We start from the raw sequence: 18,964 nt of genomic DNA on the forward strand, positions 1-18,964 counted from the left end.
GTTTTGAGTTTGTACTGTTTTGTTGTGACAAACCGCCCGGCCATTTTTCTTGTGGGAGCTGCACAAGTAGGCCGATTGTGAAAAGATGGCTGCTTCCACTGACGGCATGAAGCACAATAACACTCTATTTATGCAGTTCGATTAGCCTTGGCTACATTCCACGAGTTTTGTTGCAACTTTGTTTATGTCAGGTAAATTGTGCATATTAGAACATTGTGAAAATACTTTGCATTTAATTGTAAAAAATTGCGACGCTTTGACAGATGCTAGCCGCTCAAGCTAACACTTTTGGGTTTGAGCCGCGAGCCGCTATCGCAAGCGAGGTTTTAACAGCAAATGTCTCAAGTTTATGTTTTGATACACAACACATAATGAATGATCAGACAAGGCATTTGGTTATTGCAATCCTCTGTGTTGTTCCAACTTTAATCGTGTGTTCCTCTGTTAGCGAATGCGTCGGAAGCGCCCTAGATAATGCTAAGTTTGCTAGCTACAACATGGCGACTCCCAGAGAGGCATGAAAAAAAAGCCGACTGGTGGTCATAAGTTTCATCTGTGATTTACATCTGAGTTGTAGCGGTACATATCATTGTGCGTGGTCGTCTGCTATTTGTTGTGAGTTACTGTAATTTGTAATGTCGCTCTGTTCATGCAGCCGGTGGTCGTGTATTTTCCCCTTTCATTCGCTTCCGCCATTTTTCAGACTGGCACTATCGTTAGCGGGGGCTTGTTTGGTTACAAGATGGCGGCTTCCATGGGTCGAATTCAATGGTTGGAAACAACTAAGGCCAACCGTGGATAATCGGGTGGTTATTTATTCATAATTGTACAGTATTATTGTTTGACCTGGTCCGCGAAGTATTCATCTGTAGAGGTGACCCGATGCTGTCGTTTGGCTTCCGTTTTTGGGAAGCGTTTTCATCTAACAAAGCTAACAGTCAAGCTCGACTCGGGCGCACCGAATGAAGTTTGGCGCTGTGGAAAAGTTGGTATTCTTATCACGTTAACTCGCTCTAATTTTTCTGTATACAGTCATCGCATCAGCGTACGAAATTCCCTGTTTCCTTGTTTTTCGACAGAAGTCATGTCTGTCCCTGGTTCCGTGGTGACTGGGACCTCGGTGTCGGTTCTGCAACCGCGGTGGAAACGGGTCCTCGGATGGTCGGGTCCTGTACCCCGGCCCAGACATGGACACAGAGCCGTGGCGATCAAGGAGCTGATGGTTGTTTTTGGCGGAGGAAACGAGGGGATAGTGGATGAATTACATGTCTACAATACCGGTAAGATTAATTTTACACGTATAACTTTGCTCATTGAACGTGTGTGCTCGGAATATGAGCTTCGCTTTTGAACATTGTATCATTGATAAAGCGTACGCGTAGGCACGGCAAAAACTTTCGCAAAAGATTAACTTTAGCGGGCACAGGCCGCAGCAGGCCTAAACAAGATATTCAAATTTCTGTACATATCGCCCCCTGCTGGCCAAAGATCCGTATGGCTTATTAAAAAAGGCGGGCTAAAGTAAAATGGAAGATTCTCGTTTCGCGTTTGTCCAAAAAGGAGTAACAGTTGCTGAACCTGTATTTTCTGCATTTTACTTCATTGTAGCGATTGGTTTGTTAAATATAAAACGTACCCAGTGAAAATGTTGATCAAATAAAATAATTTAATTTGGATAATCATAATTTTACCGAGTGGGGTGTACAATAGTGTAATTATTCCACTGTGTTTTTAATTCCTAGCTACCAACCAGTGGTTTATCCCTGCTGTCCGTGGTGACATTCCACCTGGCTGTGCTGCATATGGATTTGTCTGTGATGGCACAAGATTACTGGTGTTTGGTGGTATGGTGGAATATGGAAAGTACAGCAATGATCTCTACGAACTACAGGTAAGTTTTCGCTTTCATAAAAAAAAGGGAAAAAAACATTTTGCATGTCCTGTCCTAATCACATACTCTCGCCAAAATGTGTTTTTGGAAATGGAAATAAAAACCTAGCTGTGACTGTCTGATTTAGGCCAGCCGATGGGAGTGGAAAAAACTGAAAGCAAAAAACCCCAAAAATGGCCCTCCTCCCTGTCCACGTCTTGGTCACAGTTTTTCCCTGGTGGGAAACAAATGTTACTTATTTGGTGGACTTGCCAATGACAGTGAGGACCCAAAAAACAACATTCCCAGGTAGTGCCCTCAAAGTGTTTGGCATTGTATGTTAGTGTGCAAAATACCCATGACTGATGCAGGGGTCTCTTTTTTTTTTTTTTTCCTTCCTCTAGATACCTGAATGATTTGTACATACTCGAGCTTCGTGCTGGGTCCAGCGTCGTTGCGTGGGATATTCCAATCACATATGGAGTCCTGCCTCCTCCTCGCGAGAGCCACACTGCAGTGGTTTACACAGAAAAGACAAGTAGAAAATCTCGACTGATAATCTACGGGGGAATGAGTGGATGTCGCCTTGGAGATCTGTGGACTCTTGACATTGGTAGGTTTAGAACTTCTTTTATTAAATTTAAAAATACTCAAAGAATGATAAATTGCTTTTTTCTTTTTTGCCTGTGTTACACTTAACTACTTTGTTGTTAACTTTAGATACCCTAACATGGAACAAACCATCAGTGAGCGGCACAGCACCTCTTCCTAGGAGTCTGCACTCTGCCACAACCATCACAAATAAGTGAGACAATTAATGCTCCTTCCTACCACACACTCTTTGGTTTCCGTTAAGTTATTTTAACGTTGCCAGCCTTCTGTGCCATGTTGCCAAACTGTGGTCGTGTTTACTGTACAGGATGTACGTTTTTGGCGGATGGGTTCCTTTGGTAATGGATGATGTCAAAGTGGCCACACATGAGAAAGAGTGGAAATGCACAAACACCCTCGCCTGCTTGAATCTCGGTAGGTCTGACTGCAAGTATATTTTCTTAAAAGAAATCTTGATTGAATTGAATTGAGTTGTTGATTGGTTTACATTTTTTTCTTTAGATTCTATGTGCTGGGAGACAGTATTGATGGACACCCTTGAAGACAACATTCCCAGGGCCCGTGCTGGCCACTGTGCTGTGGCTATCAATTCCAGACTCTATGTTTGGAGCGGCCGGGATGGATACCGTAAAGCATGGAACAACCAAGTTTGTTGTAAAGACCTCTGGTATCTAGAAACCGGTATGTGTGCACTTTTGTTTAAAAAAAAATTCATTGTCTTGCCTTATTCAAAACGTTTGTTGTTGTTGTTTCCCCCCCCTCATTTATTTATTTATAAATCCTCCATGCAACCAGAGCGGCCGCATGCCCCTGCTCGGGTGCAGTTGGTTCGTGCCAATACCAACTCCCTCGAAGTGAGCTGGGGTGCAGTTTCCACTGCAGACACATACTTGTTGCAGCTGCAGAAATACGACATCCCCGCAACACCAGCTGCGGCCTCGCCGGTCATGAGCTCAATCCCCTCGCAACCCATCACCTCTCCTAAAGGTCCCTCTCTGGCTGCTGCCGCACCCTCTCCACAGACTCTGTCGCAAGCCGGTACGACTGATGCTTCCTCCTTTTTTGCTCCCAAGGGAAGCGCTATAAATGTGTAGTACATAAAGGCTTACTGCATCTTATCTTTTTTGTTTTACAGCTGTGTTGAAGGTTGCTGCCCAGCAATCTGCGACAGGCGCATCTGTCGTTACAGTCCGCCCAAGCCAGCCTGGGAAATCTCCCGTCACTGTGACCTCCCTTCCTCCTGGTGTCAGAATGGTTGTGCCTGCCCAGGCCACCCAAGGCTCGGTATGACCAGATATGCACATCAGAAGAGTTTCCGACAACCAAATGATCAATTATTGCCAACATCTTCTGATTTCAGCCAATTGGAAGTAGCCCTCAGATGAGCGGCATGGCAGCATTAGCTGCTGCAGCCGCAGCAACACAGAAGATTCCGCCGGCATCTGGTGGAACAGTACTCAATGTTCCTGCAGGTGCCACAATTCTCAAAACAGTCGCTGTTTCCCCTGGCACCACCACAGTAAAAGTTGCTTCCCCAGTCATGGTACGTATTGAGAGACAAACAAAGAACCGTTTTTAAAAGTACGTCAAGCAGTCTTGACCAAAGGTTGTTGAAATAAATGTGTGCGTACAGGTCAGCAACCCTGCCACGCGCATGCTGAAGACTGCTGCAGCTCAAGTGGGCACAGCCGGTACATCCTCCCCCACCACTACCACCAGGCCCATCATCACTGTGCACAAGTCTGGTGCAGTCACTGTGGCTCAGCAGGCCCAGGTGGTGACCACTGTGATGGGAGGAGTTACCAAGACCATCGCCTTGGTCAAGAGTCCTCTCACCATGGGCAGCGGTGGCACTCTGGTGAGAAAATTTGATTTTTCACAACCGGGAATGGCTAGAAGTCATAAAAGGGGCTAAGCTTTGCCTCGTCACGTGAAAATCATGTCCCATGAGCACTGTTGGATGGAGAAATGTTCGCCGACAGTGATGTTATTTATCGTCGTGACAATCGCGTTCAGCAAAGAATTGAATTGTCTCGCTCCTATTTCGGCAGATCTCCAACCTTGGAAAGATGATGTCTGTGGTTCAAACCAAACCAGTGCAGACATCAGCAGTCACAGGCCAGGCTTCCACCAACCCTCTCACTCAAATACTTCAGGTAGACTCTATGTAGTGCTGAGAAACTCTTCATGTGGGCACAAAATGGCTCTCCTGATATTTTGCAAATTTTCCCTGTCGCTGCCCAGGCAAAGGGTCCTCTGCCAGCCGGCACCATTCTGAAGTTGGTGACCTCTGCGGATGGGAAGCCTGCCACGATCATCACCACCTCCCAGGCCGGAGGCGCTGGAAACAAGCCCACGATTCTTAACATCAGTGGCGTATCAAATGCCTCTAAACAGGGCCCTACTATTATTAAAACCATCCCCATGTCAGCCATTATGACCCAACCAGGAGCAACAGGTCTGAACTCCAAAAATTTGGACAGCAGAGAAATGACTGTATTGAAATTTTCAACAAATGCAAGCGACACAAGTCTTAGAGCTTGATGTAATGCATTGTTTTCGGTCCTGTAGGTGTAACAAGCAGTACTGGAATGAAGACCCCCATTACAATCCTTACAACTAAGGTGATGACCACTGGAACACCTGGCAAAATTATCACTGCAGTACCCAAGCTCGGAACGGCAGCTGGCCAACAAGGATTGACACAGGTACACGCATGAAAAACCTGATCGAAACATTAGTTAGTATGTATTTAGTTTTGCTGTGTAGCATGTGCTGTGTATGTACAAAACGATTCACCCTGACTCTTCTGTTCGTAGGTGGTTTTGAAGGGCGCGCCAGGACAGCCAGGGACAATTTTGCGCACTGTACCCATGAGCACAGTTGGCGGCGTTCGACTTGTTACGCCAGTGACCGTGTCTGCTGTTAAACCCACTGTCACAACCCTGGTTGTCAAGGGAACAACTGGTATGACAATAACTGTAGTTGCTTCTACGTTTTTTTTTTTGGTATAGCCTCTTCATCATACTTTTGTTGTCCTTTTATATTTTTAGGTGTGACCTCCCTTGGCACAGTGACTGGTACAGTCTCCACAAGCTTGGCCGGCAACACTGTGGACACTACCAACGCATCTCTGGTTACGCCCATCACCACATTGGGCACCATTGCTACCCTGTCCAATCAGGTCATCAGTTCACCTGCGATAACTGTGTCTGCCGCCCAGACCACCTTAGCGTCGGCAGCCACACTGCCCGCGTCCACCATCACAGTGCAGGTGAAATATGCCTCCATATTTTCAGTTATGCGAATGGAAGTTCAGTACAGTGTGAAAATGTTGATTCAATTCTGAAAGTACAAATGAGCTGCTCTTAATAAGGTACCAAGAAGAGTGTTTGATTGAATTTTGTTTTGTTTTTGTAATACTTTTCTTTGGTTCCCCCATCCCAGAACCAGCCCACTCAGGTCACTCTGATCACAACTCCCAGTGGCGTTGAAGCCCAGCCAGTGCAGGATCTGCCAGTGTCGATCCTGGCGTCACCCACTTCTGAGCAGCCCAGCTCTTCTGAGGCTGGAGCTGCTGGCGATGGGTCTGGGACCGTAACATTGGTCTGCTCTAACCCGCCATGTGAGACGCATGAAACAGGCACGACTAACACGGCCACAACTTCGTCTGCTACCATGGGCGTAGAGCAAGTTTGCTCCAATCCGCCATGTGAAACGCATGAAACGGGAACCACCGCCACAGCCACCACCTCCTCCGCTCCAATGGGAGCAGGGAAGGTCTGCTCAAACCCTCCTTGCGAGACCCACGAAACGGGAACCACCAACACGGCTACGACGGCCTCATCGAATATGCCTGCTCTCCTCATGTGCTCCAACCCGCCATGCGAGACCCATGAAACGGGCACAACCAACACAGCAACCACAGCATCAGCCAGCATGGGCGGCGGAATTCCGCAGGTGTGCTCCAATCCGCCCTGCGAGACTCATGTGACCGGCACCACCAACACATCCACCCAGGCGTCCTCCAACATGAGCGAAAGCCAGACCACCGGCACAGTGCAGAGGGTTTGCTCTAATCCGCCTTGTGAAACCCACGAGACCGGGACAACCAACACGCCATCGACGGCCACTTCCAACATGGGAGGAGACCAAACCAGCTCAGCAACCAATGCCGTTCAAAGAGTTTGCTCTAACCCACCTTGCGAAACACATGAGACTGGTACCACCAACACCGCCACCACTGCCACCAGCAGTCTTGAGACAGGAGAAGGCACAGGTATACTAAAACTGGCAAACCATAACAACAGCTTTCCCACTACACGCGATGCATTCGATTATTTTTCACCCGTCGGTTGAAGACGTGAAATTGCGTCATGTGATTTGCTTTTGGTTTGACTGCAAATAGGACGAGTGTCTTTGTGCATCTCTCAGCAGCCCAGCAGACAGATGAGGTAACTGAAGGCACCAGCAGCACTGAAGAAGCCTCTTCCACTGCAGCACCTGTTAACACCACCCAGGGCAGGGCCATCACTACTGTCACTCAGTCCACGCCAGCACCTGGGCCATCCGTACCTGTAAGAATAACACGCAGACCTAGCAAACCATTGTAGCCTGACTCTTGTCAACGGGTTCAAAACGTTTGGTTTTGTCGTTGATGATTTCTGCTCCTCCATTTTTGTTCAGTCGATCGCATCAATCACAGAGGGGGTGAGCGCCGAAGCCAGCTCCACAGAAGAACCCATGCAGACTGAAGCGACTGCATCAGCAGAAGATGCACCAGCAGAGGAGGGAGCCACTCCGATGGAAACTCAGGCAGAAGTAAGTCAACTGTCTCACGACGCTTGTGTTGTTCAAAGATGAGCACAGCCAATTTATGTACTGTATGGTTACCCCATTTGTCATGACGTATGTTCCAGACCCAACCATGGTGGCTGAAAATATGGAGACCAGATAAAATGTTTGTTTATGAATAGAACTGTTTCTTTGATGGAAATCCACCCCACCCCCCTTGTGCTTGGGTTACATGAATCCTATTAACCATAAAAGCAAACTAGAATTTGGCTGTCCTATTGACACTTTGATTGCTGTGATGTTTTTTTTTCAGGGAGACGCAGCAGCCGTAGCCACAGCCACAACCTTGAACCTGCCATCTGAGCTCATGTCTGAGGGCCAGGGGGCCACGCTGATGGTCACAGGGCTATCGGACGAGGAGTTAGCTGTCACAGCTGCGGCAGAGGCCGCTGCTCAGGCAGCGGCAACTGAAGAAGCTCAGGCCCTGGCCATACAAGCCGTCCTCCAGGCTGCACAGCAAGCTGTGATGAGTGAGTTTTGTTTACTCGGCCCAGCCGCGCCTTTGAATTTTTATCCTACATTTTTCAAAAGCCATAGATGCTGCGGCTGTCTAAAGATACAGACACCAATTGGTTTTGTGCAGACGAAAGCGATGCAGCCGGAGAAGGCCAGCAAACCACCACCATTCCCATCATGCTGACACAGCAGGACCTTGCGGCGCTGGTTCAGCAGCAGCAGCAACTTCAGGAGGCCCAGGCTGCCGCCCAGCAGGGTGCCGTAGACACAAGCATGCCCACCGAGGGTCTCGCTCCTGCTGACAGCCTCAACGACCCCTCGGTGGAGAGCAACGGACACAGCGAGATGGCTGCAGCAGTAACGAGTGCTGTGGCCGCCCTACTGCCACGCACCACCGCTGAGAGTAAGGCCCCGCCGCACACGAGTTGGGCATAAAACCTGGCTCGTACACCTGCCAACTTGTTGAATCTCAAAAATGCCGCCACCTAGTGTTCTTATCAGGAAGCATAAGTTGAAGTTGAGGCGTAAGTCAATGTTCCACAATTGATTGACAAGGAGAAAGAAAAAGATTTCCATGGCTGTCGTAGCTATATATTACCTTCATACACAGACCATTATTTATTTTCACCTGGATGTTTTAAATCTCTGACACCGTTCACCACCTACATTTCATATCGCTTCAAAACTCGTTCCTGATGGTCAGGCGTTCTGAAAAATTGTTGTAGTATTATTCCACACACTGCATGACGGTTCACTCGTGCTCGGTTTAAGATGAAGGGTCTTTCTTTCTGTCTTTCTTTCTTTCTTTCCTTTAATCCTGCTTGATGTTTTATTAAAAAACTGTATTCACGGTTCCTCTCTTGCTACTACTTATCCACAGCACTTGCTCCTTCGAGTACATTTGCACCGGTTGTGTCGGTGACCAGTCCAGCCAAGTTGCAAGCCGCAGCTGCGCTAGCTGAAGTAGCCAATGGCATTGAGGGAGAGGTGAGTGAAGTGTCTTGCTGACCTTTCTTGGCAAGAATGCAATCTGGAATCTGCATTGACTGAATGGTTATCGTTTTGTTTGTACATAGAAGCAAGCCCCTCAGCCCACCCCCGTGAAGCCTGCTGTGAAGAAAGAGAACCAATGGTTTGATGTTGGAATTGTCAAAGTGACAAATATGGTTGTCACTCACTTCTACGTGCCAGCAGATGATTCTCAAGGAGATGTAAGTCTCTTCTGAAGCCACCTTTTTATGCCTCAATGTCTTACAAAGTACTTTTCACATCTGTCTTGTGCCCATAAGGACGATTCTGGAGTCATTCCAGACTACGGTCAGATGAAGAAAATGGAGCTTCAGCCCGGGACAGCATACAAGTTCCGCGTTGCTGGCATCAATGCGTGTGGCCGCGGAGCCTTCTCGGAGATATCCGCTTTTAAGACTTGCCTGCCGGGATTCCCAGGCGCACCGTGCGCCATCAAAATCAGCAAGGTAAAGTCACAACCTATTTTACTTTAGTCATTTGTTTGTTTTCAATGCAATTCAACTTTGCTTTGTTCAGAGTCTTCCTAGAGTTTTTTGTTTCCAAATGTTTTGGCTGAGACGCAAATGGTCCTGAGCAAATCAAAGTGTTCCTGATGACAAAATATCTAGAATGCTCCACCGAGGTAGTATCTCTCTGGCATATCTGGGGAATAAGAGTGCAACTGTTGTGTGTCACACAGAGCCCCGATGGCGCTCACCTGACCTGGGAGCCGCCCTCTGTGACGTCAGGCAAGATCATTGAGTATTCGGTGTACTTGGCAATCCAGAGCAACCAGACAGCTGAGGCCAAGGCCTCCACCCCGGCCCAGTTGGCGTTTATGCGCGTGTACTGTGGACCCAACCCCTCTTGCCTGGTGCAGTCTTCCAGCCTGTCCAACGCCCACATCGACTACACCACCAAGCCGGCCATCATCTTCCGCATCGCTGCCCGAAACGAGAAGGGCTACGGTCCAGCCACTCAAGTTCGATGGCTGCAGGGTGAGGACCGCAATTTTCAAACCTATGCCTCCGTTGTAGAAGATTGGACACAGTGCTTTAACCGGCATTGTGCTTTGTAGAATCTGGCAAAGACGGTGCCTCTGCAAAACCGGCGGCCAAAAGACCGGGCACCTCTCCTGATACGTAAGTACTTACTTGCGCCATGGAAGGTAAAAATCAAGACTTGACATCAAGACTTGCTCTGCTTTTGTGTGCTCTTCCAGTAAGACTACTGGTCCAAAGAAAGCAAGGACGGACCAGTGAGGTTGGCCAGAGACCTTCCCCCTTTTTTTTTTGTTTTTGTTCTTTGCCTACTTGCTGTCCTTTTTATCAGGAAGACCTCTTCACCCTCAATGTCATCCTAATCGCATCCCCCCTCTATCCTCAAGTCTCAGACCAGACCGCAATGGAGGCTGAACACCCAAACGAAGCCGAGATTAAAGTCAATCTGAGATGTTTCTGTAGATAAAACCCTCTTTTGTCCATGTTCTGTTGGCCGTGATATTTGTAGCGCGACATAACGTTAGAAGCACATTATCTTTTTCAGTCAAATCCCCGTTCCGCCATTTTAACTTTGCTTTTTTTTGGGGGGCTTGTTTCAGTAGTATAGCAGTATAGAGAAGCATTTACATCTTTCACAAACTGGGAGCCAGACTGAGCGCTATGTTACTTTTTTTTTTCTTGTGAATCCTGGGGGATGTAGAGAGAGACTACATAAAAAAATGTACAGTGATGGATCAAGGTTGTGGAGGCATTAGAGTAGATGAGAGGAAAAATCGGTATGGAGTCAAATAAAGCACTTGTCCTTAACGAGAGGACATTTTTTTTTCTCTCTCTTGTTTTCTCTAAATTGCTTCATCGGGACCCAAGTCCGTTGAGTTGTGATGCTACAGGACTCCTGGTAACATTGTCACTGTGCTTTTCACCCCAAGAGGCATCCGGATGTGGTCAGGAAAAAAGAATGACAATTTGTCGAGAGAATCAACCTTGAACTTTGCTTCGACTGAGACTTGCAGCACGCATTCACACACACACACAAATAATTGCAAAATCTTTCCCAAAAATTAGCAAACTGTGGTGCAGATCTTTTTGTGTAGTTTATTTTTGTATTTTTAAGCTCCCCCCCTCCCCCACTGTGTATGTTGTGTGCATTTTTTTTTAATCACTTCTTTCTTTTTTTGTATCTATTGTTCATCCCTCCCCCCAATAGATTGTGTTTGTGGGCAGATGGGTGGCCATGTTGAAGTTGCCACTATATTTTTAAAAGTTGTCATTCAGTTGGTTGCTTGTTGTTAACAGGTGGGAAGGAAAGAGCAAGACTTTTGTACGTATTTGTTCCAAGTAGAACTGCAGAAGTTATAGGACTGAAGGGAACTTAAAGTGGACCCAGGGAGAGATTTTACTTTGTTTACTCCACCTTTCTCGATGCTTGTGTGTTGCTTTGTTTGCCAAACAGGAGTTTGACGGGATTCATAACCACCCCCTTAACATCCCACTCAGTTGTCCTATGCTTTTTTTTTTTTTTTTTAAGCTCATGAATGTGGTGTCTCACCTCTTCATTATTATTTTTTTTTGGTAGAATGTCAAATTATGTTAGTAGGCATATTCCCCGATCCTATCGATGTATGTGAATCCATGTAATAAATTTTAATTTTGTTTTTCCCCTTTCACGACTCTGTATTTCAAGATGCAAAGGGCGTGCCCGTCATCTTTGAGGTGTGACCCGTGCTTGACTTTGAATGAGGTTGTCTTGAGCAGGCGAGCTTACATAGCCAGAGTGCACACTCACTTGTAAATTAGTTCGTTCCTAGAGCAAGAATAAAACAAAACATCAAACAATCACGTTGGCCTTTTATAGAATTACCTGTGACAAACCTTTTACATATTGGTCATCTCTTCATTGCCTTTTTGTGTATTTACTATGAAAGAAAAAGTTCTATATACAAAGATCTCTATAGTCTCGCTGATTCTTTTCCGATTTGCCCGTGTCCAGACGATTCTCCGACAGTACATTACAGCGCCAACTTGTACTGAGACGTGTAGTCTCACTGCACGTGTTTGTTGTTTTAGCAAGGTCATCCATCTCTGTTGTGATGATACTGGCCACATGTCACCTTTTGGCTCCGCTCGCATCTAAAGTACCGTTTGTGGGTTCGCTCGGTTTCTTTCTCTGGCTGAACTTTGTCTTCATATGCATCCTTTTTTATTTTATTTTTTGTGCGTGTCAGTGTGTCCGTTGAACAAAACTAGACATGCATGCAAAAGCAGTGTATTTTGGTAGTGATGCCTTAAGTTAGATTCATAACGCTGAAGGTTCTACAAGGAAAAACAAAACAAAAACAAAAAAAACATTGAATAAGTTTGTTGCTCTCTTCACATGGTATTCAAGTGTGTCCTTTGGTTCCTCAGTACCTTTGCAGGGTCACTCTTTTTGCACCCTTGTTAGATAGGTCACCATCAGCAATGCCGAGACGTGTTTGAACTCTTCCCTCCACGAGTGGTGCTCTCAGCACCGGCAGTCGTTGCGAGTTTTTTTCTCGGCCGATCGCAAGTTACCTGGAAATGTCCTGTATTTTCAAATGTGTGTTTTTTTTGTACTGTAGGGAGTAATGTATCTTTTATCATCAAAAAATAAACATGGTAAACAGATGAGCTTGCGTTCTCATTTTTACCGTTCCGGCCTATCGGTGGCCGCAACATGACCACCTGCACCGACCGGTCTGGGTACCGATTATATGGCGAGCTCACATTGAAAACTACAGCAAATAACTTAAAAATGGCATCAATACACCAGAAGGCTGCAAGTGTTCATTTAAATAGTTGGCTCAAGATTTTGAAAAAGCAGGTTTACTTGCTTTTTGGAAGTAAGTAAAGCACAGGTGTCAAACTCAAGGCCCGGGGGCCAGATACGGCCCACCACATCATTTTATGTGGCCCGCGAAGACAAATTGTGCATCGAATTCGTGTCATTACTAGAATTGCAAATTGTCTTCACTTTTAATGTCTTTTTTTTTTAAATATATGACCAGTTTTTACTTTTTACGACTGTATATGATATGAGGTGCTCATACATTTATTTGGGTTGACAGTCATAATGGCCCTCCGAAAGAAGCTATGACTACAATGCGGCCCGTGAAAAAAACGAGTTTGACACCCCTGAAGTAAAGTCAAGGCCTCAAGAGTAATGTGTCATAGTTGTGTGTGTGTGTGTAGGCCCTGTGTGGCAGAGATAAGAGCACTGCCTCCACACAAGTTGATTTCCTAGGAATTGTTTGGCAGTCCTCTGCATTTTACCAGTGACACATCACCGCAAACGCAAGTGCCATCCCCAACAAATGCATAGCATCCAAATTATACGATACCGTGTCAACCCAAATTGGAGTGTTTTTGTGTGGCAGTAAATGATTGTTGCCCATGTATTTGCACATGCTTTACGTAAAAGTTCGGGCGTTACTTACTGCCCTGTGTGTGTGACAGGGTTGGATTCCTGGCCTCCTCCTATGATCTTGATAAGCACTTATCTAAGCGGAGCAGCCCACTCGCACAGCGGCACAAGCCACATCCCTGCCCAGTTTGGCTCATCTCACTCACACATGCTCACCACTCCACTCTGGTACTCAAGCATATGAGCACCATCGGCCCTAAAAAGCTAAAATGTAAAACATTCATTGCATGTTTCGGCATAACACACTTTCAACCTTCTGAGTCTTGTTTCCGTTCAATATTGTTTTAGGAATTAGGTCGGTGCCAGTCAAAAGAGTGATACAGCTCTAACCTGTTTTTAAGGTACCATGATAATAATCATCTAATAAAAATAAACTACCTCCTCAGTGTCAATTAAAATGGAGACTTTTAAAGGAAAATTATACCCTTGGATAATTATTTTAAAGTCTAGCCTCATCTAAATGGTTCAATCCCGAAGAACTGTTGCAAAAAATGCTAACCCGGTATGCTAAGCAACATAGCCCTCTGAATACAGAAAACAAACTGCTGTTTTATTTTATTTTGTTTTCAATTGTTTAGATAAATATCCAAAGGTTGAGGGTTATACACATTGATTGGTAGTTTCTCTTTTCTCCCGTGTAACCTCATGCTTAAACTTAACACTGTGGTTGAATTGCCGTACTTTGCACAAATGCGTAAACTTTTTTGGTCCCTAATTTCCCTGAAAACTGTAAATGAACAAAGAGAAGAGAGTGTCGCGGGCACTGCTTTGACTATCAAATGGCCGCCATAGTGCGGACTTGTGCATCTCCATGACGGGTCCTATCACACCACATCTCACTGCAGTGCTTTGCATTGCCATGAGAGAAAAATCATTCTTTGTCGCCTACTTAGAATATTTGTTTTCTTCACTTGTCAGTCAAACTCACTGTGAACCTTTAGAGAGAGGCATCTCAGTGATATTTGAAATGTACATGGCAAAATTCTCATAATAATCTGCATGCTTGTTTCCATCATTGAATAGGATGATTTAAAACATTTGGATTTTTGTGTTCTTCTGGATACATATTTTATTGGATTATTTGATAATATTGCACTTTACAGTTGAAACTACAAAAATAAATCTGCATTAATGTATTTGGAGATTATAGACTTCTATTTTAATGTCTTAATTACAAACATTAAGTCTGTAGTATTTTTTAATATTTTTTTCTGCATCTTTTTTTGGAGGTGTGTCTCTCTGAAAATTGACCCCAATCCCTCCCACACCCTGTGGGCCCTAAACGTTACTGCTGGTGGGAGAAACTTTTTTTTTCAGGCAAGGTCCGTCAAGTTGTGGCACCCTCGACCTAACAGGACACACTTTGTACCAAACATTTGCGCCCAGCTCAACTTTCAACTCCTTTAACAGTTACATCGCTTAAGGTAGGTCAACTCACATCTGTCACCAATGTCTGCTGACTAAAATTTGTTTTTGCATGTCAAGTGTCACTTGTTGAACTTTTGATACAAATCGTAGATGCTGGATGCATGTGTACTTTCATGTATATTGTAATTTCTGTTATTGAACATAATCTCTTTTGATCGGCTCTGATTGACATATTTATAGTATCAATACATCAGATGTAGCTGTCCTATGCGCTCATGAGTTATCAGCTGAACATTCTGTGCCAACATGTTGTGTTATAATAAAATAAAATCAAACCCCGAACAGACACTGCAATTACTAGTAATTCCATATTTAAATTGTTGACATTTATTGGGATGCAGTAGATTCATGTACGTCAATGTATTTTTGTTGTGACATTTTGCCTAATTTCCATTACTTAATGTAATCATGCATCAGGGTGATTTTATTTTATTTTATTTTATTTTATTTTATTTTATTTTATTTTATTTTATTTTATTTTATTTTATTTTATTTTATTTTATTTTATACCTACCCTCATTCATACCTTCTGTAACGTACATGCAGGCAGCATGGAGGAGTCTTCAGAGCCATCTCACTGGGTGTCTTCATCGCTGCTGGGCTCAGATACTCTGGCGGCCTTCTCTTCTGAATCCGGTCTTCTGCCTCCAGGAGAGGACGGAGATGCCTTCTTCTCCAGCCAGGACGCAGACTACACCAACCTGTCCTCCTTCTTCTCCAGCCCGAGTCAGAATCGAACACCGTCCACCTATAGGAACGGCTCTGGTCAGTGGTCACCCTTGAATTATTTTTCTCCTCTTCCTCTATAGATGGCTAAGAAGTTTAAACGTACAGCTACATATTGTCTCCAGACAGCCAAGTGGATGTTTCTGTATTTTGTAGATGAATCATTACAGCTTTCACACAACTTTTCATGACGTCTGTTCTGTCCAAAAGTGCGCCAAGCGTTCACCTCACCGAGTCTCCTCAGCAACCTCCAGCTGCTGGACGGGCCGACCGCTCACTCCCTGGGCTCGGCCTACAATCCTCCCGACAGCACCTGGAGCGGCAGCCATCTGAGCAAAAGCACATTCCCCACCTCTTTGTACATGGGGCTCTCCTCCTCTCTCACCCCTTCCAGGGATGGCTACTCGTCCCCACTTCGAGAAAGTCCTCAACCTCAGGAGGCCCTCAAGGCCGAGCGTATGAGTCCACTTGAGGGGCCGACGTCCTGCAACGGGTTTCTAAATCTGACCCCTGCGGTCGGGGGCATGTATACGCCGACATCCCACTCGCACACGCACGTGCTAAGCTCTTACGGTCCATACATGACGGGCCCTCAGGACTACGCCGCGGCCAACTACTACAGCAGCCCCGGTACCTGGATAAGCCCCGCCTACTCTCCAAAACTTCGCAACAAATTGAGAATATCCACACCAGGTGAGAACAAACGTATCGTATTGAAGCTGTTAATGTACATGGACTGTAAAAAAAATATATTTTGGGGGGGGAATCCTAAAAAGTCATTTCGGTTGGGAAAACGTTAAAATATAAATGACTGACATTTATGGTCACGATGAAAAACAAAAAACAAAGTGGATTTCGCGCATTCACAGTTGGACTTTGTTTGAGCAGAGGCCAGAGAGTGTGTTAACTGCGGAGCCACGGCAACCCCACTTTGGCGCCGGGATGGAACAGGCCACTACCTGTGCAATGCCTGCGGACTCTACCATAAGATGAACGGCCAGAACAGACCTCTGATCCGACCCAAGAAGAGATTGGTATCGCTATATATTATACGCTAACAGGGGCATTTCGTGGTGGGCAAAAAAGTGATTAAAAAAGCAAATGGTCTTTGGTTTTCAGATCGTCAGCAAGCGTGCAGGCACACAATGTGCCAACTGTCAGACAAGCACGACAACACTGTGGAGACGCAACGCAAACGGGGAGCCCGTGTGTAACGCTTGTGGCCTCTATTTTAAACTCCACAATGTGAGTTCTTCCGCTTTGTATCCGCAGTTGTGTACTTTCACCTACAGCAACTCCCACATCAAATTCTCCTCACAGGTCAACAGGCCCCTCACGATGAAGAAAGACGGCATTCAGACTCGCAACAGGAAAGTGTCCAACAAGAACAAAAAAGGTAAAAAGGCAGCCATGTTGGAGACGTTCGCTGATGCCGCCCCGTCGCTTTCCGCCGAGGACAACGGCGGGCCCTTTGCCCTCGGCCATGCGACTCTCCTGACTTACAGCCCCGCACCTCACCTCATTCCCGGCCCATCGCCTCTGCACGCTTCGGCTCCCTTAGCATACCCGCACCACCGCAACCTGGGCATGATGCCCACGTTAGTTTGAATGAGGGTGAGTGCGGGCTAGCTGGTGATGTAAATAGAAGCAAACTTGATGTAACTGTCTTTTTGATTATTCACGGTGTGAAGATATTCATAAGTGATGTCACGGTCTGCACTGTAAAAAAAAATTGGGGGGAAGTTTAAATTGCGCAACATAAATTATTAACATCTATGGCAACACTATTAGCATGTCATTTGGTTCTAAACAATTTGCAGAGTTGTTTTTACTTACATCTTCAATTTGGGGGACAATACATTGGATGATTGGTTGTCAATATATACCAAAGACTATAAAAATGGGACCCACTGCCTCCCTGCTTGGCACTCAGCATTAAGGGTTGGAATTGGGGGGTTAGATCACTAAATGATTCCCGGGTGCGGCACCGCTGCTGCTCACTGCTCCCTTCGGGGATGGGTTAAATGCAGAGACAAATTTCACCACACCCAGATGTGTGTGTGTGTATATATATATATATATATATACACTACCGTTCAAAAGTTTGGGGTCACAAAATTGTTTGGGTGACCCCAAACTTTTGAACGGTAGTGTATATATTTATTTAGATAATTATTTATAGATTATATATATAATCTTCTATGTAAAAAATCTTATAATATATATGTATACTTATATTCATAGATTATATATAATCTTATACAAATATAAGATATCATTTATAATATTTAATTCATAATATTTTATTATAATAATATTTACACTACCGTTCAAAAGTTTGGGGTCACCCAAACAATTTTGTGACCCCAAACTTTTGAACGGTAGTGTATATATATATATATATATATATATATATATATATATATATATATATATATATATATATATATATATATATATATATATATACATATAAATATATATATATATACATATGTTGTTGCACTGCCCAACTTAAAAATTTATCAAGGATGGCTGCCTAATAATTTTTAATTCATCCATTTTTTTACTGTTTTTGTTTCGTTTATGGTGTGTTTGCTGAATTTATCATGACATATAAACAATGGCCAAATGAATAAAACGTGTGAACCCGTGTTATGGTGGGGGTATGATGTGATCTGTCCCTCGCGCGTGCATTTTAAAACAAGTCAAGTCTTATTCAAATTTAGGATTTTGACTACAGACTGCAGCAAGCACATTATAGCAATGTTTGGTAGTACGTATGTGTATATTTTAGGGTGAGAAGCGGAGTTGGTGACACAGTCATGAATGGAGGATGGCTGATTAGTTATCAGTGGGACTGCAGACCTCCAACCAGTCTCACCTGCAACTGGCAACGAACATTCACTGCAGTTGGCAAATTGAAGACAGTAAAGTGGAATAAGTGCATTTATTAATGTCAATTGCAATAACACTATCTATTTTTCTAATGCGAAATATGTTCCTTGGCTCAGTTAAAGGCTGGGAAATACCCCTTCAAATCTGCCCTTACATAGTATCGTCCTGAAAATAAACAGAATACGTATAATGTATAAAATAGTGCGACACGAGCGCCACCAAAAGGACATCAATGGAAACTGCAACCTTGTCACCACCCTCCACGTACACGCGCACACACTCGCCCCAACTGACATATGCAGGATGTATGCCTTCCCTGCAGCTGAAAGATAAAAATGTTGTGGAGTTTGCAATTCACGGTTATGCATTTAACACTCAAATACTACTGCTAGATCGAGATCCGCAAACGAGGGTGACTAGATTTGGGTTTCTGAAAAAGAGGACACCATTCTTTTGGGAGGTAACAGTGGTGGTGGTGGTGGGGGGGCCTCTCTAGTGGTTAGTGCATATATTTTTTTTCCTAATGAGATATTATATATAACTATTGTCATGGAAGTCAAAATTAAAATGACAACAAAATATTGGTTGCAATAATAATTGGCTTTTTTTTTTATTCATATAATGGCATTTCTTGCTTGCATTTCAAGTAAAAAAGTCTGACACAACTCA

At 44.7% G+C, this 18,964-nt stretch overlaps 2 protein-coding genes across 2 annotated transcripts; both read left to right on the top strand.

Annotated features, from left to right (window-relative positions):
* The first annotated feature begins 56 nt into the window (after positions 1-56).
* Positions 57-12,447, top strand: hcfc1a (host cell factor C1a). Its single transcript, XM_037252793.1, has 28 exons — positions 57-191; positions 1,080-1,280; positions 1,743-1,891; positions 2,019-2,179; positions 2,275-2,483; positions 2,591-2,675; positions 2,790-2,896; positions 2,984-3,163; positions 3,278-3,520; positions 3,618-3,766; positions 3,843-4,025; positions 4,116-4,340; positions 4,534-4,638; positions 4,727-4,940; positions 5,054-5,190; positions 5,302-5,449; positions 5,536-5,756; positions 5,930-6,761; positions 6,917-7,059; positions 7,169-7,303; positions 7,590-7,806; positions 7,920-8,195; positions 8,673-8,779; positions 8,869-9,003; positions 9,082-9,267; positions 9,501-9,798; positions 9,879-9,942; positions 10,023-12,447. Exons 1-28 carry the CDS (start codon positions 185-187, stop codon positions 10,060-10,062), a joined length of 5,157 nt encoding a protein of 1,718 aa, XP_037108688.1. The 5' UTR covers positions 57-184; the 3' UTR covers positions 10,063-12,447.
* Positions 12,448-14,516: 2,069 nt separating this feature from the next.
* gata1a (GATA binding protein 1a) lies at positions 14,517-17,149 on the top strand. Its single transcript, XM_037252381.1, has 6 exons — positions 14,517-14,667; positions 15,218-15,436; positions 15,608-16,090; positions 16,286-16,431; positions 16,517-16,642; positions 16,718-17,149. Exons 2-6 carry the CDS (start codon positions 15,223-15,225, stop codon positions 17,003-17,005), a joined length of 1,257 nt encoding a protein of 418 aa, XP_037108276.1. The 5' UTR covers positions 14,517-14,667; positions 15,218-15,222; the 3' UTR covers positions 17,006-17,149.
* Positions 17,150-18,964: the final 1,815 nt, after the last annotated feature.

The sequence above is a fragment of the Syngnathus acus genome, chromosome 5 (assembly GCF_901709675.1).
Source record: "Syngnathus acus chromosome 5, fSynAcu1.2, whole genome shotgun sequence".
In the NCBI taxonomy this organism is placed as follows: Eukaryota; Metazoa; Chordata; class Actinopteri; order Syngnathiformes; family Syngnathidae; genus Syngnathus; species Syngnathus acus.

Bases quoted from the DNA above. Each gene is read 5' to 3' on its own strand.
- hcfc1a (XM_037252793.1), top strand. The intron at 5,191-5,301 runs GTACACGCATGA...TTCTGTTCGTAG, and splicing joins GCCAACAAGGATTGACACAG to GTGGTTTTGAAGGGCGCGCC. The intron at 6,762-6,916 runs GTATACTAAAAC...TGCATCTCTCAG, and splicing joins TGAGACAGGAGAAGGCACAG to CAGCCCAGCAGACAGATGAG.
- gata1a (XM_037252381.1), top strand. From the start codon at position 15,223: ATGGAGGAGTCTTCAGAGCCATCTCACTGGGTGTCTTCATCGCTGCTG. The intron at 16,091-16,285 runs GTGAGAACAAAC...TTGTTTGAGCAG, and splicing joins ATTGAGAATATCCACACCAG to AGGCCAGAGAGTGTGTTAAC. The intron at 16,643-16,717 runs GTGAGTTCTTCC...TTCTCCTCACAG, and splicing joins TCTATTTTAAACTCCACAAT to GTCAACAGGCCCCTCACGAT.